Source organism: Dipteris shenzhenensis, chromosome 10 (assembly GCF_047967505.1).
Source record: "Dipteris shenzhenensis isolate YYH24624 ecotype China chromosome 10, Dip_SZ_1.0, whole genome shotgun sequence".
Lineage (NCBI taxonomy): Eukaryota > Viridiplantae > Streptophyta > Polypodiopsida > Gleicheniales > Dipteridaceae > Dipteris > Dipteris shenzhenensis.
The window spans coordinates 10,202,061-10,229,268 of record NC_141605.1 but is presented as its reverse complement, the minus strand read 5'-3'; the positions used below and the strand labels follow the sequence as shown (position 1 = coordinate 10,229,268).

At 40.8% G+C, this 27,208-nt stretch overlaps 1 protein-coding gene across 2 annotated transcripts in view; it reads right to left on the bottom strand.

Annotated features, from left to right (window-relative positions):
* The window catches only part of MGT9 (magnesium transporter 9), a 36,275-nt gene extending 29,205 nt beyond the window's left edge, over positions 1-7,070 (bottom strand). Inside the window, exons 1-2 of one of the 2 annotated variants that reach the window (XM_087380016.1) lie at positions 6,800-7,070; positions 6,329-6,603 (exon numbers count right to left, since the gene is read on the bottom strand). In XM_087380016.1, coding sequence (XP_087236142.1) covers positions 6,329-6,571 — 243 coding nt within the window. In that variant the 5' untranslated portion in view covers positions 6,572-6,603; positions 6,800-7,070. Of the gene's footprint in view, positions 1-6,328; positions 6,701-6,799 lie in introns of those variants that run through there. The other variant, XM_087380017.1, reaches the window with a different exon arrangement.
* Between the last annotated feature and the right edge of the window lie 20,138 nt (positions 7,071-27,208).

The following is a 27,208-nucleotide window of genomic DNA, read 5'->3' as shown; positions in this document are numbered from 1 at the left end:
GTCGCATCAATCTTGACCATGATCTCCAACAATTCCAGATTCTTGCTGACGATGATCTCAAGGTTAAACTAGCAGATTACCGGCGGTTAGTTGCTGAATTTGCCACAACTGGTCCTCCCAAATCCGAGGATGACAAAGTTACTTTCTTTTTAAATAAACTTCCGCCCAAGTATTTCAGTTTTATGCAACAAATCATTTCTCAACCTTCTCTCTCTACTTTTTATGAGTTCGAATGTCAACTTTTGCGTTATGCTCGTCTTTACTCTCAGGTCCACCAAAAACATAGCATTCCTGCTTCAGAGGGGGCTCTTCTCTCAGGGATTCCAAAAGATCAACCTAGCTCCGGAAAGCCCTCTCCTACTCCTAACCCCTCTAGTGGTAAACCCGCCTGGCACACCCTTCCCAAAAAGAATAGGTTTTGTCAGCATTGCCAGAGAGTTGGGCATATTGACGATGAATGTCGCTCCAAAGCCAAAGGCCTTCTTCCTCAGCCCCCCACCACGACTCCTCAACCACCCCGTTGGACTCTACAGCCCCCTACCACGACTCCTCAACCACCCCGTTGGACTCCACAGCCCCCTACCATGACTCCTCAGCCACCTCGTTGGCGTCCTAGGGGTGGTCCTCCTCCTCCTCCTTCGAACACTGGTCTTTGGAGACCCCAGGGCCATGTCACTAATCACTTCACTCCATCTCCTCCCTTTATAACTCCTGAAGGTCTGTCTAACTGGTCCACCGGAGATTCTCTAGACTTCACTTCTCAAGCCTTGATCCATATCACCGAGCTTGACTCCTCCTCTCCCTTATCTCGGTCAGCTTTTCATACTCTTTCATGTGGCTTTAAATCTTCTTGGATTGTGGATAGTGGAGCCACTCATCATATGACCCCTCATCCTGATCTCTTCATTTCTTGCCAACCGGCGACAGGGGGCGTCCGTTGTGGCAATAACCCTGTTGCTACTATTCATGGTGTTGGTTCAATAACTTTTGATACTGACAAAGGTCCCAATCTTGCTCAATTGGATCAAGTGTTTTATGTCCCCCAATTAGGGGTCAATCTTCTTTCTGTTCATCAACTTTGCCTTCTTGGTCGCACAGTGCTATTTACAAAGATGCATGTTGACATCATAGATGAGTCCTCGGGACTCCTTCTAGCTCGAGGTGATGCTCAACCTAATGGTCTGTACTTCATGACTCAATTTCTTGTGACTCCCTCCCATTGCGGTTCTGAGTTTCATCGGCTTTATGGTAATGCTATCCTGAAAGATCCAACTGACACAAAACGATTATGGCATTATCGTCTGGGACATTTGTCCTATGACTCTTTAGATGAAATGTCTCGGGATCATCTAGTTGATGGCCTACCTAAATTATCACGAGCTAAAGAGATTTGTCATCCCTGTCAATTAGGTAAACAAAGCCGAACTCCTTTTCCTTCTCATTCCACTTCTCGAGCCAGTGAGATTTTGCGTCTAATTCACCTCGATATTAGTGGCAAATCTCATGTTCCTTCTCTCAATGGTTCACATTATTTCTTCTTAATTGTGGATGATTACTCTCGCTATCAATGGGTGTTTTTCATGAAAGAGAAATCCGACACTTTTTCTTTCTTTGCTACTTGGGCTCGCTTGGTTATGAACCAAACGGGAAAGTCTATTGGGATTGCTCGTAGTGATAATGGTGGTGAATTCATTTCCCATGAATTCACTCAATTCCTTCAAGAGCATGGTATCCAACGCCATCTTACATCTCCAAATTCCCCTTCCCAAAATGCTCGTGTCGAATGGAGACAACGTACTGTCATGAACATGGCCCGTTCCATGCTTTTTGCAGCCGAGTTGCCTGAACGTCTCTGGCCAGAAGCCGTCAATACTTTTGTCTATATCCTTAATCGCTGTCCTACTCAACCCATCCTGAACATGACGCCTTTTGAGGCCTTCTATGGCTACCGTCCTTCTATTTCTCATCTTCGCATCTTTGGCTGCCGCGCGTACACTCATACTCCCAATGATACTCGCGGTAAACTCGAACCTCGTGCTGAACTTTTTCTTCTAGTCGGCTACTCGGCAGAAGCCAAAGCTTATCAATTATTTGATCCTCGCACAAACAAAGTTTTGGTTCGCCGAGATGTGGTCTTCGATGAAAGAGCAGTGCTAAAAAATTCCTCTATTCTCTCTCCTGATGAAGTATCTACTCCTGTTCCCTCCGACAATTCTCCACCCGAAATTCCTTCTTCTCCTCCCGAAACATCTCTCTCCCCACCCATTGCTTCTCCTCACGACCCGCTGCCACGCTGGTATCGCCAAACTATGAAGGATTCCGGGATTATTCATGTCGAACTTCCTCCTTCCGGTCCTCGCCGCTCTACTCGAATAACTTCTTCTACCACTGCCTCTTTTTTTTTACCACGGCCTATATCATACATTCTGAACCTGCCACTTGGCAGGAAGCAGTTAAAAATCCTGCGTGGCATCGTGCTATGGAACAGGAGCTTGAAAGTATTGATCGCAATCAGACCTGAATCTTGGTCAATCGACCCACTCACAAAAAGGTCATCGGAACCAAGTGGATCTTCCGAACAAAACTCAAAGCCGATGGAACACTGGACAAGTACAAAGCTCGCTTAGTAGTGCAAGGATTCCGCCAAAAACATGGTATCGATTATGAGGAAACCTTTGCCCCTACTGCTCGGTTAACTTCCTTTCGTCTTCTTCTCGCCCTAGCTGCTCATCACCACTGGACTATCTATCAAATGGATGTCAAGAGTGCCTTTCTCAATGGCTACCTTGATGAAGAAGTCTATGTGACTCCCCCACCAGGTTTTTCTCCTCCTGGCCATGAAAATAAGGTTTTCCGTCTCCGCAAAGCTCTTTATGGGCTTAAACAAGCACCTCGATCATGGTTCCACCGGATAGACACCTTCCTCAAAACTAATGGTTTTCATTCTACTCCCTTTGATCCAAATTTATATATCCATCATTCGTCAGAGGGGGTCTGCTTTATTTTACTCTATGTCGATGATCTTTTGCTTTTAGGCTCCACTCCCACTACACTTCAATTTATTAAAACTCAACTCAGCATCACTTTTGAAATGACTGATCTCGGTCGGCTCTCCTATTTCTTAGGCATGGAGGTTGTACAACATTCTGGTGGTATTTTTGTTTCTCAACAGAAATATGCTCTTCAACTCCTTGATCAAATCATTCCTCATGAGCCTAAGGTGGCTGCCACTCCCTTAGATCCCACAGTAAAGCTCTCAAAAGACTTGGAGTCTCCTCCCTTTGATGAACATCTCTATCGCCAGGTTGTTGGCAAACTCCTCTGGCTCCTTCACACTCGTCCTGATCTTGCTTACTCCATTTCTATTCTCAGTCAGTATTTTAATGAACCCAAGCTCACTCATTGGCATGCATGTATTCGTATCTTGCGGTTCATTCGTGGTACTTACTCTTATGGTTTACATTTCAGACCAGGACTAACCCTACAGGGATACACTGATTCCGACTGGGTTGGTGACCCGGACAATCGTCGTTCTCATGGCGGCTATATTTTCTCGTTTGGCTCGGCACCTGTTTCTTGGTCTAGCCGTAAACAAGAAACTGTTGCTGGTTCTTCTACTGAGGCTGAATACCGGGCCTTGTATGATTGTACCACAGAGACCATATATCTCCGACAGTTTTTGGCAGAGCTACACTTTCCTTGTACTGAACCCACGATCCTCTACGTCGACAACAAAAGTGCCATCGCTCTCGCAGGCAATCCCATTTTTTCCAACCGCACCAAACATGTCGGTGTTCACTTTCATTTTACTCGCGAGCAAGTGGAATTAGGTACTATTCGGTTGATCTATGTTCCAGCTGCCGATAATCATGCTGATATTCTTACCAAGCCGGTTAATTGCCCTACTCTTGAGCATCTCTGCCCACGGTTGGGGATTGGTTTACCTCCTCCTTCTTCTTAGCAGTTTTTTCTTTTTGTGTACTTAAGGAAGTGAACAAATCCCCTGCGAGGGCACTCCTTCAAGTCTTTCTTTTTTGTACCATCATCTGGGCATTTAGTGAAGATGAAAACCTACTTTGTAGGCATCTCCATCTAAATGAAAACCCTTTCTTTAAAAATAAAAAAAAATTTAAAAAAAAAAAAAAGGGCTGATGAAGAAGATAGATCACTCATGGAACACCTCTTTGCTTCTCCTGTCTACATTGGACATTGAGAGGGGGTGTTAAGCCAGGCAATCTCCAATTCTAGAGGACAGGATAAACAGGTACAAACACCACTGGTGACTCTCCGAACCCTATCAAAGAAACCCCGGATCGGAGGCAAAATCCTCAACCAAAAATCTGTCAAAAGCCCCGGTTCGGAGGTTAAACAAAATTTTAAAAAAATAAATAAAATATAAAAAAAGTTTCTGCTGGCTGACCAAATCTGGCCGACCAGATTGACCTGGTCGGTCAAATCTGACCAGGTCGGTCAGTTCTGGGGTCAACCTCTTGGTTGACCGACTAAGCCCCTTCCTATTTCAAGGGGGGGGGGGGGGGGGGGCTAGGTATTCTTGCATCTCCTCTCTTCTAGCTCCAGAGGTACCTGCACACCCTGAGCCACTTCTGCCTCCTCTGCTGCCTCAACTTCTGCCTCCTGGCTGCCTCCTCTGCTGCCTCAATTTCTGCCTCCTGGCTGCCTCCCTTTCTGCTTCAGATCTGCCCCTCCTTTCTGCTCCAGATCTGCCCCTCCTTTCTGCTTCAGTTCTGCCCTCCTTTCTGCATCAGATCTGCTCCAATTTCTGCTCCAGATCTGCCTTTTTTTCAGCTTCAGATCTGTCCCAACTTCTGCTCCAGATCTGCCCTCAAATTCTGCTCCAGATCTACCTCCAATTTCCGCTCCAGATTATGTTCTTTCTATTCCAAATCTGCAGTAACCCCTGCATCAGTTTGCTGTCTCAGATTTGGTTCGGTTCCAACTTGTGGAGCTAGTGCAGAAGTCCACTACAGTTGTCAAGATTGACGTTTGCTTCCTCCAGAGCTTCTCTCATATCTTCACTTGTACTGAGTTCCGTTTGTGATATATATTTCTTCTTCAGCCATTAATTGTCTTCAATATTGTTTTATTTGCCTCCAAGTATTTTCTTTATAACAAGCAATATCCATTTCTACATAAAGTGTTTTATTTGTAAGGATTGATTTAAGAATAAAGAAACTTCACTCTTTCCCCGAATTGTTTTTTTAGGTGAAATCTTGACTTTTGTGACTTGGCGGTGAAATCTTGACTTTTGTGACTTGGCGCCTCACAAGAGCCAATAATATATTGTACAAATACACGAGATCAATAGTTGAGAAGTTACTCAAAGCTGGTTTCATCAAACCATGCAATTCCGTATGCAACTCTAATCCTCTTCATCAGAACATTTCCAAGTTACATGTGGACTATCACCCTCTTAATGATTTCGACTATATCTTGAAAAGCTCAATGGAATTCAAGTGTTTTCCAAGATGACCTCAAAAATGGATATCATCCAATTAGAATCCACAATGCAACATCCATAAGTCAGCTTTCTACATCAAGAAAGCTGAGCAGAATTTTGTAGAAGGATCTAGAATCTTGTAGATGAGGTCCTTATGGTATCATCTCGAAATGATCATAATTTTTTCTAGTCTAATAATTGTGAAATTCAATCTGTGTCAATGGTCTGCACACCAAAGATGGGATTGTTCAGTTTTTCACAAAGAGTATAGTGTACAAACATGTATCTAATCCTTCGGTAGTTTCTCACAAAGAGTATAGTGTACAAACATGTATCTAATCCTTCGGCACGCACTTAACTGTGATTTGGACAGCACGTGATAAGAATAAGAAATCCTTTATAACTATGATAGAAGCTTAGGACAGTTAATGTGCCGATTGGAGTAAGAAAGAGCCTTGAGGCTGGAAAACATAATCCCTGTGAAACGTTTGAGCCGTAATAAACAAATATAACTTCTTCAGCCCGAGGCACGCCACTTCGGCTTTGAAATGGGTTGGAACGTCCGTTAAGCTTTTCAAAGGGGTAGACGGACTTGCATCATAAAAAGCTGAAACTCGCTGACAGCGGCAAGGCAACCGAGGCTATAGAATCATGCTAAACTCTTGTCCTCCTCCATAATCAATCAATGAAACGTTAAACAGCAAGAAGCCGATTATGCGCACAGATAAGTTTGTAAAGACTATAAGAATAAGGGTTTCAAAAATCGAAGTTGGTAAACTTGCGGATAGGACGAATGCGTCTAAATACTGCTCTTATTACACTCAAAGCCGTCACAATGCTCAAGAAAAATCGGTGTCAGCTTGATCTCACCTCTAAATTCAGAACTATTGCGTGCTCACGACCCAGGATTGTTGACGGATATGACAATAACGGATCCAAGATGCGAAGATCACGAGCATGAATGCCGACACGGTGCATTATGACATATTTGTCCACCTCCAGCATCATGGATTCTCCTCTAGAATCGAGGAGTATCCAATTTCGGGAAGCAGCTGCCTTCTTCTTGGCGAAGGCTTGCATATCCGCAACAGATGGCACAATAGCCCGGGCCATCGTATGAGCGGAACTCTACCTACGGGCATAATCTGCGGCAGCAACGATAGAGAGATGCAAAGCAGAACATTAGGGGAAGGAGGAAAAAGCATTCTAGAACAAGAAGAGAGAACAAAGGTTGCGGTAATCTAGAACACGGGAAGTTAATGATGAGCAGAAGCGAGGAGAGGGAGTCAGAAAGCGAAGAGGCGAAGGGACAAGCGGCATGCGGTCCAACAAGATTCTTACTTTTCTCGAAATGGGGACCCGGTGCAATCAGGCATGTCCGGGGAACGATCCGGACGGGAAAGGAGAGGACATCACGGAAGCTGGAGGAAGGATACTGACGAGAGGACAGAAAGAAAGTCTGGAGGGAGAGGGGATGCAGGGACGGAAATACTGGAATACTGCAATGCGACTGCAGGGGAGCAGGGTATCAAATTCTACTAATCGAGATGGTGGAGAGAAATAAGTGAGGAAACTTGTTTTTGAGAAGAAGAGGGGGCATGACCGAAGGGAGGTGGAGACTGAGGAGGAAGAAGCAACAGCAAGGCCTCCCACAAGCTCCATCAATTCACAACAATTATTATACCACCACTTTAAAAAGCAACCTCTTCATAACCTTCTTTTATTACATAATAAGCTCTTACTCTTGAGTCTCTCCCCCCCCCCCCCCCCCCCCCTCGGCCCACCAATCCCCCGCCTCTCTCCCTCCTCATACCTCAGCCCCTTGGGAATTTTCTACATTAAATTATGCTTTCTTTTGTAGTTGATTCACGTTGAGAATTCTTAGCAGCTTCTTGCCATGAATGTTTCATATCAAAGGAGCAATTTTTTTTTTATCAATAAGGTAGAGGGCCCTATTTTTCACTCTCCAACCGTTTAATTACGTGTGTTTCACTCTCCTATCGGCCTATTCACCAATTAACCAAAGTCCCTTTCCCACTCATCGCCTCTCTCCCTCCTCCTCACTCTGCCCCTCTCCTTTCCCACACTCTTCCCCCCCCTTTCCACGCTCAGATAGATCGCCTCTGCCCGTGCGGGGCAACCTAGAAGCCTCTAAGAAGAAGGAACATTCTGAAACATGCCTGTGCCACTGCCATTAATCAAATTTTTCCACCTTAGGTTAGTTCGGCTTATGAGCAAAGGCAAGGTAAGGAGCTTAGGTTATTTCGCCTAAACTTTTTCGACAGGTGCACCCTACCAATTAATCCCCCCATTAAAACTCGTCGTGGGCACTTATTGTTATGGCCATCAATACAAAAGCAACCTCTTAGCAATAGCCTCTTACATCCATTAATCCCGCTTTAACACCCCCTTAACACTCGCTCTATCCAAACCTTGTAGTGCCCTTGAAGAGGCCAGTATTATGGGACCCTATCTTTTTAACACTAATTCATGGGGCAAAAATAGCCTTAATGAAGTTGGAATTCAACCCTAATCTCATCGCATAGTAATATTAGGGAGTGACTTTTTATTGATGAGGCAATGTTAAATGGAGGATTGAAACTCCTTTTGTGAATTTCCATAGTAATAGCGAGTTACTTTTATTAGCATTTCATCGTTCCTTTTTATTAGAGGCAAGGCTATAGCGGAGGAGAGGATTAAGAGTCCTTTCGTGAATTTCTATGTGTAACCTTTTATTTAAAATTTTAATTGAATTGCCATTTATGGAGATCATCCTACAAAAGATTAAGTTGTGTGTTTGAAACTCCCATTTATGGAGATCATCCTATGAAAATTGCCTTTTAATAGCCCAATGCCCTTAAAAATAATTTGCTTGGTTTTTTTGTATCCAAAAGCCCTTTCTTTACCACGATACTAGCAAAGAGAGTGCCCACGCACACTTGTGCACTCTTGTTTTTAAACTTTCAAAAACTATGAGAGTGGGCGCTTAGCTCATACGATGGCCAATACTAAGGCACTATCCCTCTTAAAAAAAAGTGAACTTCATCTTTTTCTACGAGGAGTACTTAGTGAAAACATGCACAAAATTAGGTGACATTTCCCCTCATACTAGGGGGCACCATAATCTAACCTAGAGGCTCTCGGCTGACCCACCACCAAAACATGGGGCTCTTGTCATGGCTCACAACAGCGGCCACTTTCAGCGAAAAGCGAGAAACTCAAAGCAATGAGCGGCAGCACTTCACATAAATCAAGTTCAATGCTTCCACTCAAAAACTTGCACCAAGAAATTCGGTGAATACTAAGATCTAAAAAGTATGATGGGCACCTCTTAGGAGCATAGTTTTGTCACTCTTCTTAATTAATGTATTTCCCATTTTCTATGATCTAGATACTCCATTGGATTTTATATCCTTTAGACGCCCACCCTCCTAGGAAAAATCGATGAAACAAAGCAATATCAAAAAACCTCAAAAATTGTACGACCTTCCCAACAAATCCCAAAACCCTCTATATTATAGTGTTGGCAATTCACATTGAATTAGGAAGCATTCAAGCAATGGAGAACTCCAACATTTTGCCCACTTGGGAATGTGGTGTTTGTCTTACTTGCCAACCTCCAAGGGGCCCTTTATTGTTTTGCTTCTTTATTATTGCTCTTCTCCTATTTGTTCCGTCACATCTAACTCTAAACCAATGAAAGTCTTCTCACACTAGATCCAAGAGAGTATTTCTTCCCCATCATGGTACAATATGACAATACCTTTTTCCACATCATCTCAACAGCATTATCACATCACATGATTAAATAATTGCCCCCCATCCATAAATTGCCAAAAATTCCATGTGAACCCTACAAATGTCTAGCACTAGTTCTTCTTTATAAGCAATTGGGATGTTTGATTGGGGTAAAGATGTGTTTTGACATTCCATGATGGTGAGATTTAATTTATTGAGTAGTAGGAATTTCTTAATTTGAAGGGTATTTAGTTTGGGGCTACCATGTGTGATTGAAAATTCATGAAAAATAAGTCTGCATAGTGAGCAAAAACTAGAGTCACAAGTAGCTAACCCACGATGACAACCACCACCATAAACAAAGGTTTAAATGGCTATTCACTTGCTCACATGCAGGTTTCCAAAAATTAAAGAATGGCCTTCTTAGCTCACATCCACTACAAGTGTGCACTAATAAGGCATCCTAGCCAAAAGAGAACTTTTCCAACCTACCACTTCTTCAAATAAGTATTTGTTAGTCTTTAAAAATCCATATTCCAAAAAAGCTTTGTCAATGTGAAGGACAAACAATTGCACAACGCTAAATAAGCATATGTATTTTACATGACCTCACCTTATCCTTCATGCAACAAAACTAGAAAATGGAGGGAGAAAAGTCTCCACTCTTAGCACCTTTTGGTCTTGTCCTTGCAACAATACATAACTTGCCATATTTTCTTTTGTGAAAAACATGCATGTTTACATAATTGTTTACAAGAAATTCTCACATAATCTTTCATTGACAAAATATGGCATTGAATTGTAGGATTGACGCTTCGAGGCTTATGCATGTGACGAAAGTTAAGAAACATTGAAGTGACTATGTAATTGTCTAAAAAAGAAGATGATATGGATGGCGACGGTGAGCCCTTTGAGAATATAGTGATGTGAAGTATGATCAACTTAAGCAATGAGTGCAAAAAAGAATATAAATGAAATGCACATCAAATTCAAAGTCACATAGTCAAGTGCTATCTTTTCATTAAAAGTGGGCACATAAGGAAAGGTGATGATGACAATGCTTATACCACAAAGGACAACAAAGAGAAATTCATTCTAAAAAAGCTTCCCAAAGCAATCTTTTGTGCTTCTCATATAAAAGTGATGAAATTTTGTTGTTGAATGGATTTGAAAGTTGATATCTTGCTGACATTAACTTATTCCCTTCATGGCATGCTATGCAATGCCGAATCAAGGGGTGAGTGATTATAGGAAAAAATATATCACTACTATGCTTAAGCACAATTTATAAGCTAGTTGATTTGAAAACAATGGAATATTCTTTGTTTGGCATGTATGTACTCCCAACATAGGTGGTATTTTGGGAACAATATTTAATTCCATATTCGAGAGCTGTTGAGTACCAGTTGTGCATTCATTAACAACAAGCATACATAGACTTTGCATTTAAATGCACATCTAGAGAAGAGGGATCTTCAACCTATGCCCTCCCTTGTAAGAAACTCATACCCTTTTCTCTTAGTACAAGGACAAAGGAGGTCATTACATAAACTAAATGATCAATCATAAAATTATTACAAGAGGGAGATATGGAGCAAAATATGCATGCATGAAGATAGGGCAGCTTTTTAAGGGTTCCCTTTCTCCATAAAGGGCAACTTCTCTAGGTCACCCTATTTTGCAAAGGAAGCAAGAAAGGATAGCCAAAAGTAGCCACCCTTTATTTTCAATTTTAAAACTTCAAAATCCCACTATGAGAATTCAAACCCCAAGTTGTGTCTACCACTGAGACTGGCTCCTCACTTGTCGGACCCCATGAACCCCCCTCTCTTTCTACACAATTGCCATCATTTTACACATATAGCCTCAAAACTGTTGCTACATGGATCACTATTCTTCTGTCCACGGCTTCGGCATCGCTATACTAGTTGCACTCACTGCTCTTCTTGTCTGTCAATGCCACAAGCCTACTTTGCCCCTATCCATCATTATCGAACACATCAACCCTACTTCTTTTGTTGTCAAGCATGCCAACTAGCATGACCATCGTTTGTCATGCTTGCATGATGCAAACCCTACTCTAGCCCTGCTCCATACTCTCCTCACTAGCCACCTAAGAAGCAACCATATTGCATATGATTGTCACATGGCACCTTGTCATCATGATTTGACTAACAATCACATAGTACAACCAATAGGTAGATAGTATAATCAGACACTACAATCACCCACCAGACACTACAGCCCTGTCAATAGTAGCACCTCACATTGCCACATCAATGCTACTAATCATCACTACCATGTTAGCACTACCACACTACTCTACCACATCCTCGTTACCACGTCAGCATTGCCATGTTGCTCTACCATGTCAACTAGCATCTCCCAAGTGGCATATTGCAACCTTAGCACATATGCACACATGTGCAGCATCATCATTTTTTGAAGCACTCCTCTCCCCTACCCCTCGATAAAGTTTGGCAATTTTTCAAATAGCCATGACCTTTGATTCTTAGGAAATTTCAAGGAGTTGCAAAACACAAAAATGATAGGCATCTCATGCTCTACATAGTTTTTTTCCTTTGTTTTGATTTTTGGCATATACACCGTGTGCAGATTCACAGAGGATTCACACGTGTTCATCATAAGAACCACTGCCTCATTCATTGTAGCCTCTCCAAAACCAACACATAAAAGAAACAAAGAAAGTACATATTTTGGTATATTCTTCATACCAACTTTAGTCTAGTTGTAGACTAGTAACTTGGTACTAAGATGTCAGTGTTTTGTGACTCACTTGGCAGTTTGACACTTGATTTCAGGATAGTTGTACTCGTTTGCATCTCACATACCACTCTTGGGTCACTAGTTGACTATTTTGACAGTGGTTCCTGTAGTTGCTTACATCATCCTTATAAACCATTTTGGCTATCTTTGGCATGTTGTTGCAATATATCTGATCTTTTTAACATAGTTGTTTCATATGGTGAAGTCACATGATGATATTATCTTCCTAGATGATACTAATATTGGCAACTAGAAATTCAAGATGGTGATGTCTTCTAGTCAAATAAGTTGTGGGGCATAATCATAGAGATAACAAAGAGGCATGAACCTCTAATAACTTTGACAACTCTACTTACTCCTGGTCAGCTTCAAGAAATAGCGAAGCAACCGACATAAAGACATGGTTAGCATTCAACATCACTTTCAATGTTAAGAGAAGACATATCAAGATGAGAAGACATGGTTAGCATTTAACATCATCACTTTCAATGTTAAAAAGGTTATGATACCCATTCTCAGAGGTCAAACATCTACCATGAATGCATGGAATGCTCTTGAGAGCCGTTTTAATATTAGAGAATTAGTTCAACAAGGCATCAAATTTGGAAAATTATTCTACTCGAGAATCATTCTACTAGAGAACCAACTCAATAATGAATCAAATTTGCAAACTATGATAGGAGCAAACTATCTATTTATTGAAAGAAATTGGTGATCAGTTGACTTCAATAGGTCAAGAGATCAAGAGATCACATTAGAAAGGCTAGTACAAATTGCTCTCAATGAACTAGGGAAAATTTTATGATTATGTTTGTGACTTGGAATGGTCACTAGAGGTGCATTACCTTCGTTTGAAATCTTGTTAGATATGCTTTCAAAGGAGCACATGAGAAAAGGTGCAAACACTAATTTAAAGAGTCATGATCATCCCTCTTTAGCTAGAGGAAGAGGATTCCATTGAGTCAATCATAGAAATACTGGTACATTCAAAAATCAAGCCATGAGGGAAGACTTTTCATAGCCAAAAGAAGTGGATTCCATAGAGGCAAGCATAGAAATACTGGTAGATTCAACAATCAAGCCATGGGAAAGACTTTCTCATAGCCATGTCATATAGTATCCATCCTCATCAAGAAACCATAATTATCCCATGGTCCTTTGCCTGGAATCCTAGAGGTTAAGGAAACCCTAGAAAAGGAGAAAATCATTGTAGTTACTTGAAGAGAACAAGCAACTATAATTATTCAAGATTGTGAAAAGGGAAACATAGAGACCTAGCTAATGGTCAAAACAAAAGATCTAGAGATCCACATCAACATTAAGGCAATCAGCTAAGATAGTCTCCACATTATGCTTATGATGAGGATAATTATTACGTTACTATCTATTGGGATTAGATGGGTCACCTCACCACATGTGTGCCCCCAAATGAGGAGCACATGGGAGAAGTGTACTAGCAATGTTTGAGAGATGCCACATGGGTAGAGAAAAGGCTACTACAATGTTGCCACATGTGTAGCATGCAGGTTGCCATGTGGGTAGCATGAGTAGCAAGATTAGGCTACTAACAAGCCCCCATTATGGGCCAAAGGATCCACAGGGTGCGGCATGTACTATGACCAGAAGAAGCAGCAAAGGTTGCTATCAAAAGGTTGTATGGAGACACCTTGTGTAAGTCTATACGTACTAGATTTATAGGTGCTATGGACTTTTAAAATAGGTTGAGGCAAGGAGGAAACCTATATCGAATATGCATAATAAATAAACATTTCAAGTATTATCTTTTAAAATTATTAAGAACAAAATTAAATCTAATAATTAATTAATAATTATCATGCACAATCGGGTATAGCCAATCACGTAACTATTTTAGGGGTAGTTTTGGGGCCCTGACACGGTGCACTCGTGGGTGATATTTTTGAATTTTGGACAGGCTCATGCTCTCTCCTAAAGTAACGATTGCCTTAATGGCATAATAACGAGACACAATCTATCAAAAATTGCTATTTTGAACACCGCAAAGCTCAACACGTGTCCCTACACGAGCAGTTTTGCCCTCCTTCGTGTAGTCTCTGTGCCATATCTTTGTGCATCAGACTATCCATAGTATGTCATGCCATCTACTTGTAGTTCACCACATGTCAGCTACCTACAACTCACCTCGCCACTTGTCATCTACCCATAGCTCATAACCTGTCATCTACATGTATCTTTTCTACACTAATCTAGATTCACGACCACCATGCTGATGTTGGCTTGGTGTGACCACTGTGTTGTACATCTAATGAGGATAACCACATAGCCATTGCTGAGCATTTATGAGCCTCGTTGAGCAAAAGTTACAAAGAGGATATTTTTATGACGACTGAGTATTGCTAAGAGGCTCATTGAGGCGACCCCTATACATTATAGTATTCATAGAGGCCAGTCGAGCTTGTTGCATCCAAAATTTTGGGGAGTTAATGGAGGTGATGATAGAGAGGCCGAAGACCATGCATAAATGCAAGAGTCATAATTCGACCCCGAAAACAACCCGAGAAAACTCTGCCTTGGAAATCCTTCGCCCTTTGTCAACGTCATCAGAGAATCCATAGAGCATAGCCATAAAGAGGCTAGCTACATGCATGCCATCCAAGGTGGCAACTTGGAGATGTGGGGGGAATCAATGGTGGAGATTATGAAGACATTCCACAAGAGCATATTCGAGCCACTGCGGTGACTGGAGGCTTGGTGGTGCCATTCAAATAATCATGAGCTATCTTCAATTAATCAAAATTCAAGCCACCAATTAATCAAATACCTAGTCTCGATCAGTGTTGTATTTTGTAGACATTCTTTGCCATGTAAAGCTTTATCACAAGGCCTAAAAAATAGTGAAATTTGGCCTTTTCATTAAATGTGAGGACACTGTGGTGACTGAGACTAGATTGCTTTTTTTGCCCAAAAATAATTATTGGCAGGCAAGACCATCCAATTGTAGAATCATTAGCCCGTTATATAATCTCATGTTATTGCGGTGATGGGTAATTAACTGTACTAAAAATAATTGAGAATTGTTTTGCCCCAAAAACAAGTGCATGCAAGCTTGTCTAATTATAGAATCATAAGCCACTATTTTATCACATGCCACCAGAAAGACTGGTAATTAGCTGCACTAAACATAATCAGGACATCTAAATAATCATCCATGTCGATGACTGGTAATTAAGTGGTAATTAAATCGCATGCATGCCAATGTAGCACACCTTGGGCACCACCCACAGATCATGGATGGGCAAGATTTCCCGTGATGTGGGCAAGATTGCCCACATTGCAAATGCATTTAATGCACCCTTAGATCACATGCAAGCCTGGTGGTGCCATCACTATTGCATTCAATTAATTAAAATTCAAGCCATCAATTATTCACATGCCACCCATCCAAATAATCATGAAGGAGCCACCGCGGTGGCTAGTATTAATTGCACTCTACCTAATTGCATGCATGTCAATTTTTTTGGGCAAAAGAATACTTATGGTTTAGCCACCAATTCGAACCTCAGCCAACCATCATAATAGCCTTCGCTTGAGCTAGACCACTGTGGTGGCCTTCACTCTACTTAAACCTCCAATATTCCATTTCATTCACCATCTCTGAATCCTTTCACTATTTTGTCTTCACCATTTCATCTAGACTGTAATCACTTCTTCATCATTTTTGACTCCCTTCATTGTTACCTCTTAACCTTTCTCTGTTGCACTCTTCCTACAAGTTCTATCTCCTCTGATGATGGATGCCCTTGGATACAACAAGCTCCTAAACATGTCATCGTGCTCCTCCATCTCTGCACAGTTTGAGAGCATCTCACACAGTTTGTCATCCCCCTTTGCACTATGCGAGAGCTTGTCACACAATCTTTCCTCCCTGAGTATTGAAATTGTGACATGTGAGAGCTCCTCACACAATTATTCCTCCCCTAATCTTGAAATTGTGCCACATGAGATCTCCTCATATAGTCTTCAAAAGCCCTATTTGGATTCTCTCTCCAGCTTCACTAAGTTGATAGATTATGTGAATGTGAAGGATGGATACATTGTCTGTCAAAGTCAGAACATCAACATTTGTGAAAGCATAATTGAAAAGGCACTAGGCATTCCTAGAGGTGATTTGCAAGCACAATTCTTAGAGAAGTCATGGAAGAGAAATGATATCAAAGATTTATATCCCAACACTAAGATTAGTGCAGATGGTGGAGTCAAGGTTTCAAGCTTGCTAATTGATGTTCAGGATGTGTTCAATAGACAAGGCAATACTTTCTTGAGAGTAATCATGAAGTTCCAACATGTTTAAGCAGTAATAGAGAAATTGAGCAAACCTATGGTCTCTTTCTCAAAGGCAATCTCTAAGAACATGATGACTATTTTGAAGAATTGTAAGGATGGAAAATCCAAATTATCATCTTAGTCAATCAGAGTTACTATGAAACTGATGGGGACTTCTCTCAAATTAGTTTTTGAGCAATACAATAGGAAGATGAATTTTCTACATATGAATGCCAATGATGTAGTAAAGATAGTATTATGTGAGAAGCCAAGGTAGAGGAGGTAGAAGCAAAGGCCTTATGGGCATGAGAGCAAGCAAAGGCCATCGAAAGAATGATCGAGATGGAAACACATAGGTGAGAAGAAGCAGAGAAGCCCATCAAGCTACTATACCAATAGCTCGATGATGTTAGAATGGATGGGGACAAAGCAAAGTAAGAGCTAGCAATAGGGATGAAAAAAGTTCTTGAAGATCAGAGAGCCAACAAGGAGGCTCTTTACCTGCGGCTCTGCAAAACATCGAACACATTGAACATCGTTAAAGAAGAAATGATAGAGACTGAAAAGGGAGAATGTAGAAACCAAAGAATTGATGCAGGAGATGCAAGAGTCTTGATTGACCCTACAAGATGGGAGTATAAGAAGACTTCAAGTTGATCATCAAGAAGCTTATAGTGGTGGTGACTTTGATGGCCATAGAATAAACCCTTCACAACATAGGAGTTTTCTTCTATTCTATTGCCCCAACCATCTTGCATAGCCTTTTTGCTCCACTCTTTAGCTTTGGTATACTTCAAATGTAGAAGTTGGCACCTTCTTCATTGTCTACCTTTGCATTCACTACAAAATTGTCCCCCATGCAAAGAGCATCACTAATTGCATCATGATGCCCTGCATACATAGGCTCACCAAGGGGCTCATCATCGCTACCCAAATCACCTGCATCATTAGGAATAATGATGTGATATTCTCAGTTGGACACATGATTTTTATTGGTGCACTTTCACCAAGACTCTTGGATATAGGCATTGCAGTAGCATGACAACCTCTCGAGGGGTGCACTACTTAGAAACCCTATGTATCACGTGCATTCAAGGGGTATTTAAAAAACCCCTCAACTAAAATTTCCCCCCCAATAAAAGCACCCCTCTTTACTTATGAACTAAGTGATTTTTTTCTAAAGTTGAATTAAAAAACCCCTCTTGTTATTGTAAACCTGTTAAAATTTTCCAAAAAGTTAAATTAAAATACCCCTCCTTTTGAATGCACATGGTACGCTAAAATTTATGAGGTGAATCCCCCGAGGACAACCTTTTCATTGCTATTTCCTTGCTAGCCCCTTGTGTAGCTCCCCTGATGCAGTGCATGGATTGCGTCTTGGACACAAGTTGATATCCCCACTCTATAGATCTATCAACATCTCCTTAACCTCCCAAAACACTTGCGACTACATTCCTTTTCTTAGATGCATAGCTGGCTTGAGCCCCATGAGACAAGTTGGTTCTCAAGAAACCCACAACATCAAATGCACAATTTAAGGTGGGTCCATTTTCCTTAAGCTATTCATGTGTATTGCTCTCTTCACAACAGCCCCAGCTCCATCATGCTCTCCTTGCCATGCCCAGATCCAAAGAAATTCCATGTCAATTGCAAGCCTCTAAGTTGTTCAAATATAGATATGAAATAGAAAGGCCTTCTAGCCTTGAATTGGGAGGCTGTGCCATCTGACCAAACCCAATGCATGGACTCATTCTCATTTTGCTCCTTCAAAAAGTAGTTTTTTGTGAAGTCGACCACCAAAAGTACCACATCTTCAGGAACCTTAGCACAAGCACTCTTTGAATTGTTCAGCCTGCCACTTATAAGTGTAATTGTGCTTGATATATATTTTGAGGTGCTTCTTCATTAATTGCATAAGATCACTGCAATCCATTTCCTTCCTCACAAGGTCTTTCCTTTTCTTTTTCTTCCCATTCACACTAGTGCCTGTATCCACATTTTGGAAGACCTTCACCATCATCTTTTTGGAAACTTGATTCATCTCACAAGGGAAACATGACATGTTCTTTGGACTACATTTCTTGCACTCACCCAATAGACATTAACAATGGTGGAATGTGGCTCCAACAAGTTTGGGCACACCACAGGCTCCCCGAGGGGAGTGACACCCTTGTAAGCCGGTCCAAAAGCTTTGCAACATTTGCTATTTCCACATATCTGATAGTCACAATCGCAAGATGCTCCATAAAGACCAAGACTCTACATCCTTAGCTAATTGATTGCATCCTTGTTAAAAATCATCTGCATGTGATAAATGCAGCAATGTGTGTACCTATCCTTCAGCTTTTGCATGTGAAATAGGGCTTCAAGCATCATTACATAATAACAATAGTTACAACCACAAAGGTTGTAACTAGAAATGTGTTCTCATTACATATAAACAATAGTTACAACCAAGTCCAAAAATCATGCCATACATAGGTTTCTTTGTGACTAAAATTGACGTATCACTTTGTTCCCCCTTTGTATGTTGTGAGCAGTCTCAATGCAATTACTCAAAGCACTTAAGGCAAATGTTTGAAAACACTCTCATAGCAATTTATGGTGTCTCCCACCAGTCTCAAGAAGCAATCTAAAACAACTCTCAAAGTAGTTCATGATGTCTCCCATAGTAAAGAAACAATTTGAAACAACTCTCAAAGCAGTTCATCATGCCATCCCATAGGTTTCTTTGTGGCTAAAACTATCATATCACTTTGTGCCCCCTTTATGGTGAGCAGTCTCAAAGTAGTTAGTGGAAGCAGTCTTAAAGCAATTACTCAAAGTAGTCTCAAAGCAGTTACTCAAAGAAATCTCAAAGCAACTATCTAAATACACTCTCATAGTAGATCATGATGTTCCAACTAGTTAAGAAACAATCTGAACAACTCTCAAAGCAATTCATCATGCCACCCTATAGGTTTCTTTGTGGCCAAAACTATCATATCACTTTGTGCCCCCTTTGTGCATTGTGAGTAGTCTCAAAGCAATTATTGGAAGCACTCTCAATGTAGTTACTCAAAGTGGTTACCCAAAGCAGCCTCAAAGCAATTGTTTGAAAACACTCTCAAAGCAGTTCATCACTCAGAAAGCAATTTGAAAGTAGTCTCAAAGTAGTTCATCATGGCTCCACAACTAGTGAGAGAATTTAGAAAGCAGTCTCCAAGCATGCTCAAAGAAGTTCATTATGGCTCCACAACCAATAAGAAAGCATTCAAAAGGTAGTCTCAAAGCATGCTCAACGAAGTCCATCATGGCTCCAAACAAGTAGAAAGCAATCTGAAAACCCTCTCAGTGTAGTTCATCATTGATCCAATCAATCACAAAGCACTTTATCACAGTTGTATCCAAATAGCCTCAAAGCACTTTATCATGGCTCCAACCACAAACCATTATGGAAGCACTCTTAAGCAGTCCCAAAAGTAGGTTTAGTTGGTGCTTGGGGGAGTCTATGTGGCCCCCAGCTTGGGAGAGTCCACATGACCCCAAGCAGTTCCAAAGTAGTCAAAAAACACCAAGAATTAGTAGATTTATTACATGTGATCTTCATTGTGGCCCCCAGTAGCCACACCGAATTTTCAAAGTAGTCAAAAAGCACCTCGATCCAAAGCAATCCAAAAGTCCATAGAATTTACAAGGGGACAATGAATGTGTGTAAAGCATTGTTGTGTCTATTGGAAGTACCCAATAGCAGTCCCATGAAATCTATAAAGAAGTGAGTGCACTGACTTGAGGTTCCTCGAGAAGATGGATAGGATGCTTTATACAACTTTTTCTGCTTAACCTCTTTAGACATACATCTTTCTTATTGGGGGAGACCTTGTTTCCCGAGTCCAAAATGCAAAGACAATATCCTGAACCTCCTAATGTAATGTTGCTACATCAGCGTTTTATTTGGCACATGGATAGCAACAATGCTCCCTAATCTTTGACCAATGGTCGGATGTGTTAGTGTCCCTGCAGTGACATCCTTTGGTGCGAAAGGCAAATATGTTAGACACACCTGCAAAAAAGAAACATAATCATTCTGAAAGATCAATCAAGAATAGAAAAGCCAATCTATTTCTTGTAGCACAAGCACCTACCATTTCATTGACAAAGAAAGAAGTACAAGAAGCGCAGAGCTTGTAAGAAAGGAGAGTGCAGAGAGAGAGAGAGAGAGAAAGAGAGAGAGAGAGAGAGAGAGAGAGAGAGAGAGAGAGAGAGAGAGAGAGACCTTGCAATGTTCTCAAAGTAGTGTTAAAGCAATGTACAGATAGAGAATGGCAAAAACATAGAGCTTGGAAGAGGAAACAATGTACACACACACACACACACATGCATGCACACGCATGCACACACACATGCACATGCACATGCACACATGCACGTGCATGCACACACCGAGAGAGAGAGAGAGAGAGAGAGAGAGAGAGAGAGAGAGAGAGAGAGAGAGAGAGAGAGAGAGAGATTGCAGTAGTGGAAGAGACATGCAGGCCAAGAGACAAAAGAGTGAGCTTGCAGGCTGAAAGACACACGACAAAGTAGGGAGATGCAATTGAGGGAGAGCAGAGTAGCCAAAGATCATGGCCGAGGGAGAAGATGAAGTAACAAGGTTGTTATGAGCTAGGATGTGGGAAGTAGGATGTTAGTTTTTTATCACTTACCACTTGCAAATCTAAAATTGCAAGGTGCTTTTATTGGCACTCAAAAAGAATTGTCCATGGACACTCCTTTTTAGTCCAGCCAAACATGTATACACCCATATGTATGCATACAACTATAGCATAGTATTGGACACCCCCTAAACCATAACAAAGGTTGTCAATTGGTTGCCTTGTTTGTGTTGCGGGAAGCTCAAAGAGTGTGCTTTCAAATAAGAAATTGATTCTATATATATGTAGAATAACTATTTGAAGATTTTACAATATTTTTGATATCCTATACAATGCTTTAGAGGCATTATAGTATTTTGAACACTTTATGATCATTCAATTGTGTAATGTTTTGGTCTTGTATTCAAGCTCAAAATGTGTAAATTAGTTTAGACATCAAGTTTGTCAATTTTCATTGAGAGATACATAAGTTATGAATTGAGAAAGTTACCCATGAAAGTGCTCTCAATGGAAGTGGTACGGAAGAGGGTGAGAGAGAGAGAGAGAGCCAGAAGAGAGCCACATAAGTTTTGGTCCATATATATATGTGTTTGAGTATTGTACATAACTGAGGTTAAGGCATAGTGGCCTTTAACCCCCACATCCTCCCACTTAAAAGCCAATGTGCTTTTAAGGGAGAAAAACCAGTGAGCATACTATCCAATGCCCACTAATACATGACAATACTCAAACCGTTGACTAGGTAGACTCTTCATCAGCATGTCTATAGGGTTATAATTTGTATGAACCTTGACAAGCTCTATGCACTTGTCCTTAAGTACCTCCCTGATGAAAGGTACCTGACCTCTGTGTTTGGTCTTTGCATGAAAGACCAAATTCTGTGCTTGTAGCTGAATAGCACTCATGAGATCACTATGCAATGTCGGGACACCTGTATGAATCCCCAAATCTCCCACTAGCCAAAATCAAGCAATATAGCCTCCTTGCAACCCTCTATGGCTGCAACATACTCGGCCTCTGTGGTAGACAAAGCAACACACTTTTGTGCGCGAGACATCCACGACACTGCACCACCTGCAAAGGTGAACACATAACTGAAAGTGGATCTCCTACTAACCACATGCCCTGTATAGTCTGAATCTATGTACCAAGTCCACGTATCTATGTGGAAGCACATAAACGTGCTATAATTTTTATGCTAGTTAGCAGTAGTAGTTCAATAAAAAGTGGCTCTTGTAAAATGAAAGCAAATCAAATCATAATTTGGTGGAGATGACACATTAAGCTTCTTTGTTTCAAGAGATTTCCAATTATATATAGCATGATAATAGATTTTTCATTGTGGGTCGTGTTTGGATCTAGTTAGCACTTCAAAAATTGTGCTAATTAGCATTGTCCATGGACATGCTTTTTTGTACACATTAACATCCATCTCTCCTCTATCAAAGCAGATACACATCTCCTCATTACCCTTCATGTACCTCATGATGCACTTAGCTACCTACCAATGCCTCTTTCCTAGATTAGCCATATACTGGCTAACAACTCCCACTACAAATACAATGTTCGGCCTAGTAGCTATCATAACATAGATAAGACTCCCAACTACTGATGCATAAGGAACCTTCCCTCTCCTCATCTGATTTGGGATTATCTGCTTGACTTAGATTCACATATGGAGGTAATGGAGTACTTACTTCCTTCCCCTCCTTCATATTGAAACACTGCAACACTTTTGTAACATACTCTTGTGAAAGCCAAAGGAGTTTCCTACTCTAGTCATGCATGATGCGCATACCAAGAATATGACCTGTAGGTCCCAAATCCTTCCTGTCAAAGGCCTCATGCAACTTGGCCTTCAATGCATCCAACTCATAAGTGTTCTGGCTATCCAATAGCATAGCATCCAACATAAAGTCTCAGGAGTATCAGGCTATTATCCTTAGCCCTTTTAGTGTAGAGGAATTGATCAATCTCACTTCTTTTGAAACCCTGGACTGAATGAAAGCATTATCTTCTGATACCATTCTCTAGGCAATTGCTTAAGTCCATAGAGACTCTTTTTCAGTTTACAAACCAAATGCTCTTTGCCCTTTTCTTCAAAGCCTTCTGGCTGTACCATGTAAATTTTCTCATATAGATCCCCATGCAAGAAACTTGTCTTGACATCCATCTGCATAAGCTCCATATCCTTTGTTGCCACAAGTCCAACTATGCATCTAAGTGTGGTCATCTTCACAACCGAAGAAAAGATCTCATTGAAGTCCACACCCTTCTCTTGCTTGAAGCCTTTAGCAACCAAATAGGCCTTATACTTAGGCACATCATTGCCTGTGACCTTCATCTTGTAGACCCATTTACATGGCAATGCTTTCTTTCCATATGGCAAAGAAACCAAGTCCCAAATCTTGTCTTTCATGAGTGAATCCATCACCGAATTACATAGCATACTCCCACTTTTGCTGATCCTTGCGCATCATAGCATCCCTATAGCAAGAAGGCTCCCTGCAATTAGTAAGCATCACAGAGTCTGCCCTTGGAACAAATCTCTTAGGCAATCTAGATACTCTAGCTAATCTTCTCAATGGAATTTTAGCTTGCTGTCTTGCTTGCATATTAGCCACATTTGGCTCATAATTTCCACCAATAGATGATTCATCATCTACCCTTGATTATGTACCTATAGGAGTACCTAGTGGCACCATTTCTTGCACATTCAGTGCATGGACAGTTTGCTGTCTATCAACATATGTGGTTGGATTCACATCCTAGAAAGTGATTCTCCTCATTTTCACATCCCTCATGGGTGTCTTATGCAACTTCTTCTCATTGAAGACCACATCATGGCTTCATATGATCTTCTTTGCTTTTGGATCTTAGAGATGATAGCCTATCTCTCCACTTTTACCATAACCCATAAAGATGCATTTCCTAGACTTACAATCTAGCGTCTTCAGAAGCTCTTTTGGCACATGTACATATGCTCACACCAAAATATACACAAATGAGAGTAAGAGGGCTTCTTGAGACTCCATGCCTCTTCAGGAATACCACCATCCAAACTCTTACTAGGTGACCTATTGATCACATGCACTGCAATCTTCATTGCCTCAGCCAAAAAACCACTAAAAAGACTTGCATTGGAAAGCATACATTGCAACCTTTCCTGAATGGTATGGTTCATCTTTTTTGCAAATGGATTTTTCTCTAGACTATGAAGGAATGTGAGCTCCCTCTTCATCCCATGTGTATCATAGAAATGGTGAAAGTCATGAGAAAGATACTCTCCACCATTCTTAGTCCATAGGTATTTGAGCGTTCTACCTGACTGATTTTCAAGTATTTGAGCATTCTACTTGACTAATTTTCAACCAAAGCCAGCCACTTTTGAAATACCTTGAACACATTGTTGTTCCAAGCTATAGCATAAGCCCACACTTTCCTAGTTGCATCATCAATGAATGTCACATAGTATTTAGCCCCGCCTAATAATCATGTAGGCATGGGACCACATATGAATAAATGCACCAAATCAAGCCTTTCAAGTTCTTTCTTTGCCCCTTTTATGGGTTGATTTAGTTTGCATCCCATAGAGACAGTGCTCACAAAATTCAAAATCAGTTAAACTCAAATGCGGTACATAACCCAAAATTAGTTAAACTCAAATGCGGTACATAACCCACTGAAATGAGAATCTTGGTTAGATTAGGCACATGTCTCACATTTTTCAAAACAAAAGAGGACCCATTTGCAAAAGAAAACTTTATGTCACCTACTCCCACTATGTCACATGCATAGTTATTTCCAAGATGCACACAACCTATCTTTCCACTGTCATAAATGGAGAACCATTCCCTATGGGGAGCAACATGGAATGAAGCACCAGAATCCAAAATCCAATCCTGGGAATATGCATCATCTAAAGTGGTAAGCAACTCTGCAAGTAGACTAGATATGAAGAGAATGTCATTGTTGCTATTATTAGTGAGACTGCCTTGTGACTGCATTGATCTCCTCGATCTTCACTTTTCCTTTGTCCTCCCTTGGACTCTCTTCCTTCTTATTGGCACCCCAATTTGCATTCTTTTTCTTATCCTTTTGCTCTCTCTTTCAGCTTGTAGCAATCCTTTTTCATGTGGCCCTTCTTGCCACAATGGTAACACTCAATGTTCCATACCCTAGTGGCCCTCACAATTGATGACCATTTACCAATGCTCAGTTTCAATCCAAATGCACTGATAGATGCGAAAACAACCAATCGCCTCTCTCAATGAGCCATATTTCTTCAGGGATGGTATGTTTGTCTATTTGAAGAAATGTTGATACTAGCTTCCTACAAACTGAGTAGAGAAACTTATGGACTTCACGCACTACAAGGGAAGGATCACCACGAAGTTTGCAAACTACATCCTTGATGATAGCTCTACCATAATAAATGGGTTACCACAACTACATCAGAGCATCGATTGCATAATCAAACATAACCCAAATAAAAGTAATCAAATTGGTATAGGGGAATGTTGCCTCTGTGGCACGAAGAGCCAATCAATGTGTGTGTGGAATAGTGGCAAATCTCCGCTTGTAATATCTTGAGATTGGAAGACAACTTGAGAAATCTAGTGGGACAAGGATAGCCAAAATCCTCTCTAGAAAAGATCTAGTCATATTTATAAAATCAAGATCTAGAGAGAGAAAGACTAAAATCCTTCACACTTTGAGGTACCCTCACAAGGTACCTTTACAAGTACCTTCACAAGGTACCTTGGACACCCCTTCTAGCTCAAACAACCTCTTCATGAGGTAAACTTTATTAGAGCAGTTTTCTTCTCATAATTGGCACATAATTTCTTCCACAAATCTTCTGTAGTCTACTCATTTACTACTGTGAAATAAACTGACTTTGCAAGATGAAATCTAATAATAGAATTTGCTAATGCATCCAACTGAAACTTTTTAATGCTGAAAATCTCCTTTTCAAACATGGAAGAGGATGCCATGAAAATAAAGCAAAATTCCAAATGCTAGTGCCTGCAAGAAATAATCACACCAAATACTAGGTGCACCTAAATATGTCTGCCACCACAATGGAGGGTAATATCACCCAAAACCCAAAGCTCAAAGCATCAAAATACATCTGTCTTATGTGCATATACTATGCATCCATATGAGGAAATATGACCCAAAAGAAAATGTTAATCTGCAATGATAAAACAATGACAAACCCAATGCCAATAAGAGCTAAATTCCTCAAGCAAGCATAAACACCATCCATGGACATAAGCATCAATAACATCTCATATAAGAGACCATAGCACTATCAGTGCATCAACTGCAATGTGTCAAACCTATCCCTCAGCATAAAATAGCATCTATGTGCTAAACGTCCATCAATAAAGCATCCCACAAGGCAATCTAGGCCTATCAACGCATCCACCAAGGATCACAATGCATGCAAATGGCCTATAAATCATCCACTACAACCCAATGCAAACCAAAAATAAGTGCACATGACTGAGATTGCAACCAAAGTGATTTGCATAAGGTATGTCCCAAAAATCATGCCCCCTGGTAATGATCGCTACTAAAAATAGGACTTGAGATTCCTTAAAACATGGGCATCACTGCATACTCAAACTTAGCAAGACAATCTGCAAATATCTAACTTCCTTTAGAACTCTAAAATCCCAACCGATGAATGGGAAACAGGGAGTCAACCCTTGCAATTGACCTGTAATCAAAAAATCAAAGGTTTGAACCTTTGAATGGATTTTTGACATAGAAATAGATGATTCGATGTCTCAGAGAGATAGAACTTCTCCAAATCTCCATGGAATTGTGCAAGAGCTGACAAGTAGGGGTTTTTGGGCCTCCGAAACGCAATGGAATAGATGGTTTTAGAAATCATGGTCCCAATCATAGGGTCCAACACATGGACCAAAAAACATTTTAGCAAATAGATCTCTTTATAAACATCACTAGAGTGCGAATGATGAGCAAAATGAAAGTTTAGGACCTCCTTAGTCCATTAGAATTGACAGATCTATGAATGGTAGCTCCAAACTTGAGTTCCAACACACTGATAGAAAAACGTTGAAGCAGAGATAGTGAGTCAAAAATCCAACAAAATGATCCCAAACTCACGAATGAAGGGGTTTTCAAACTCTCAAAGTGTAATGGACACCAAAAGCAGGAACCTTTGCAAGTCATTTGGGACTCTCAGTCGTTGAAAGGAACATGGGGATTGTCAAAAAATGTCTTTTTGCTCCAAAACCACCTGCAAGCTTGCAAA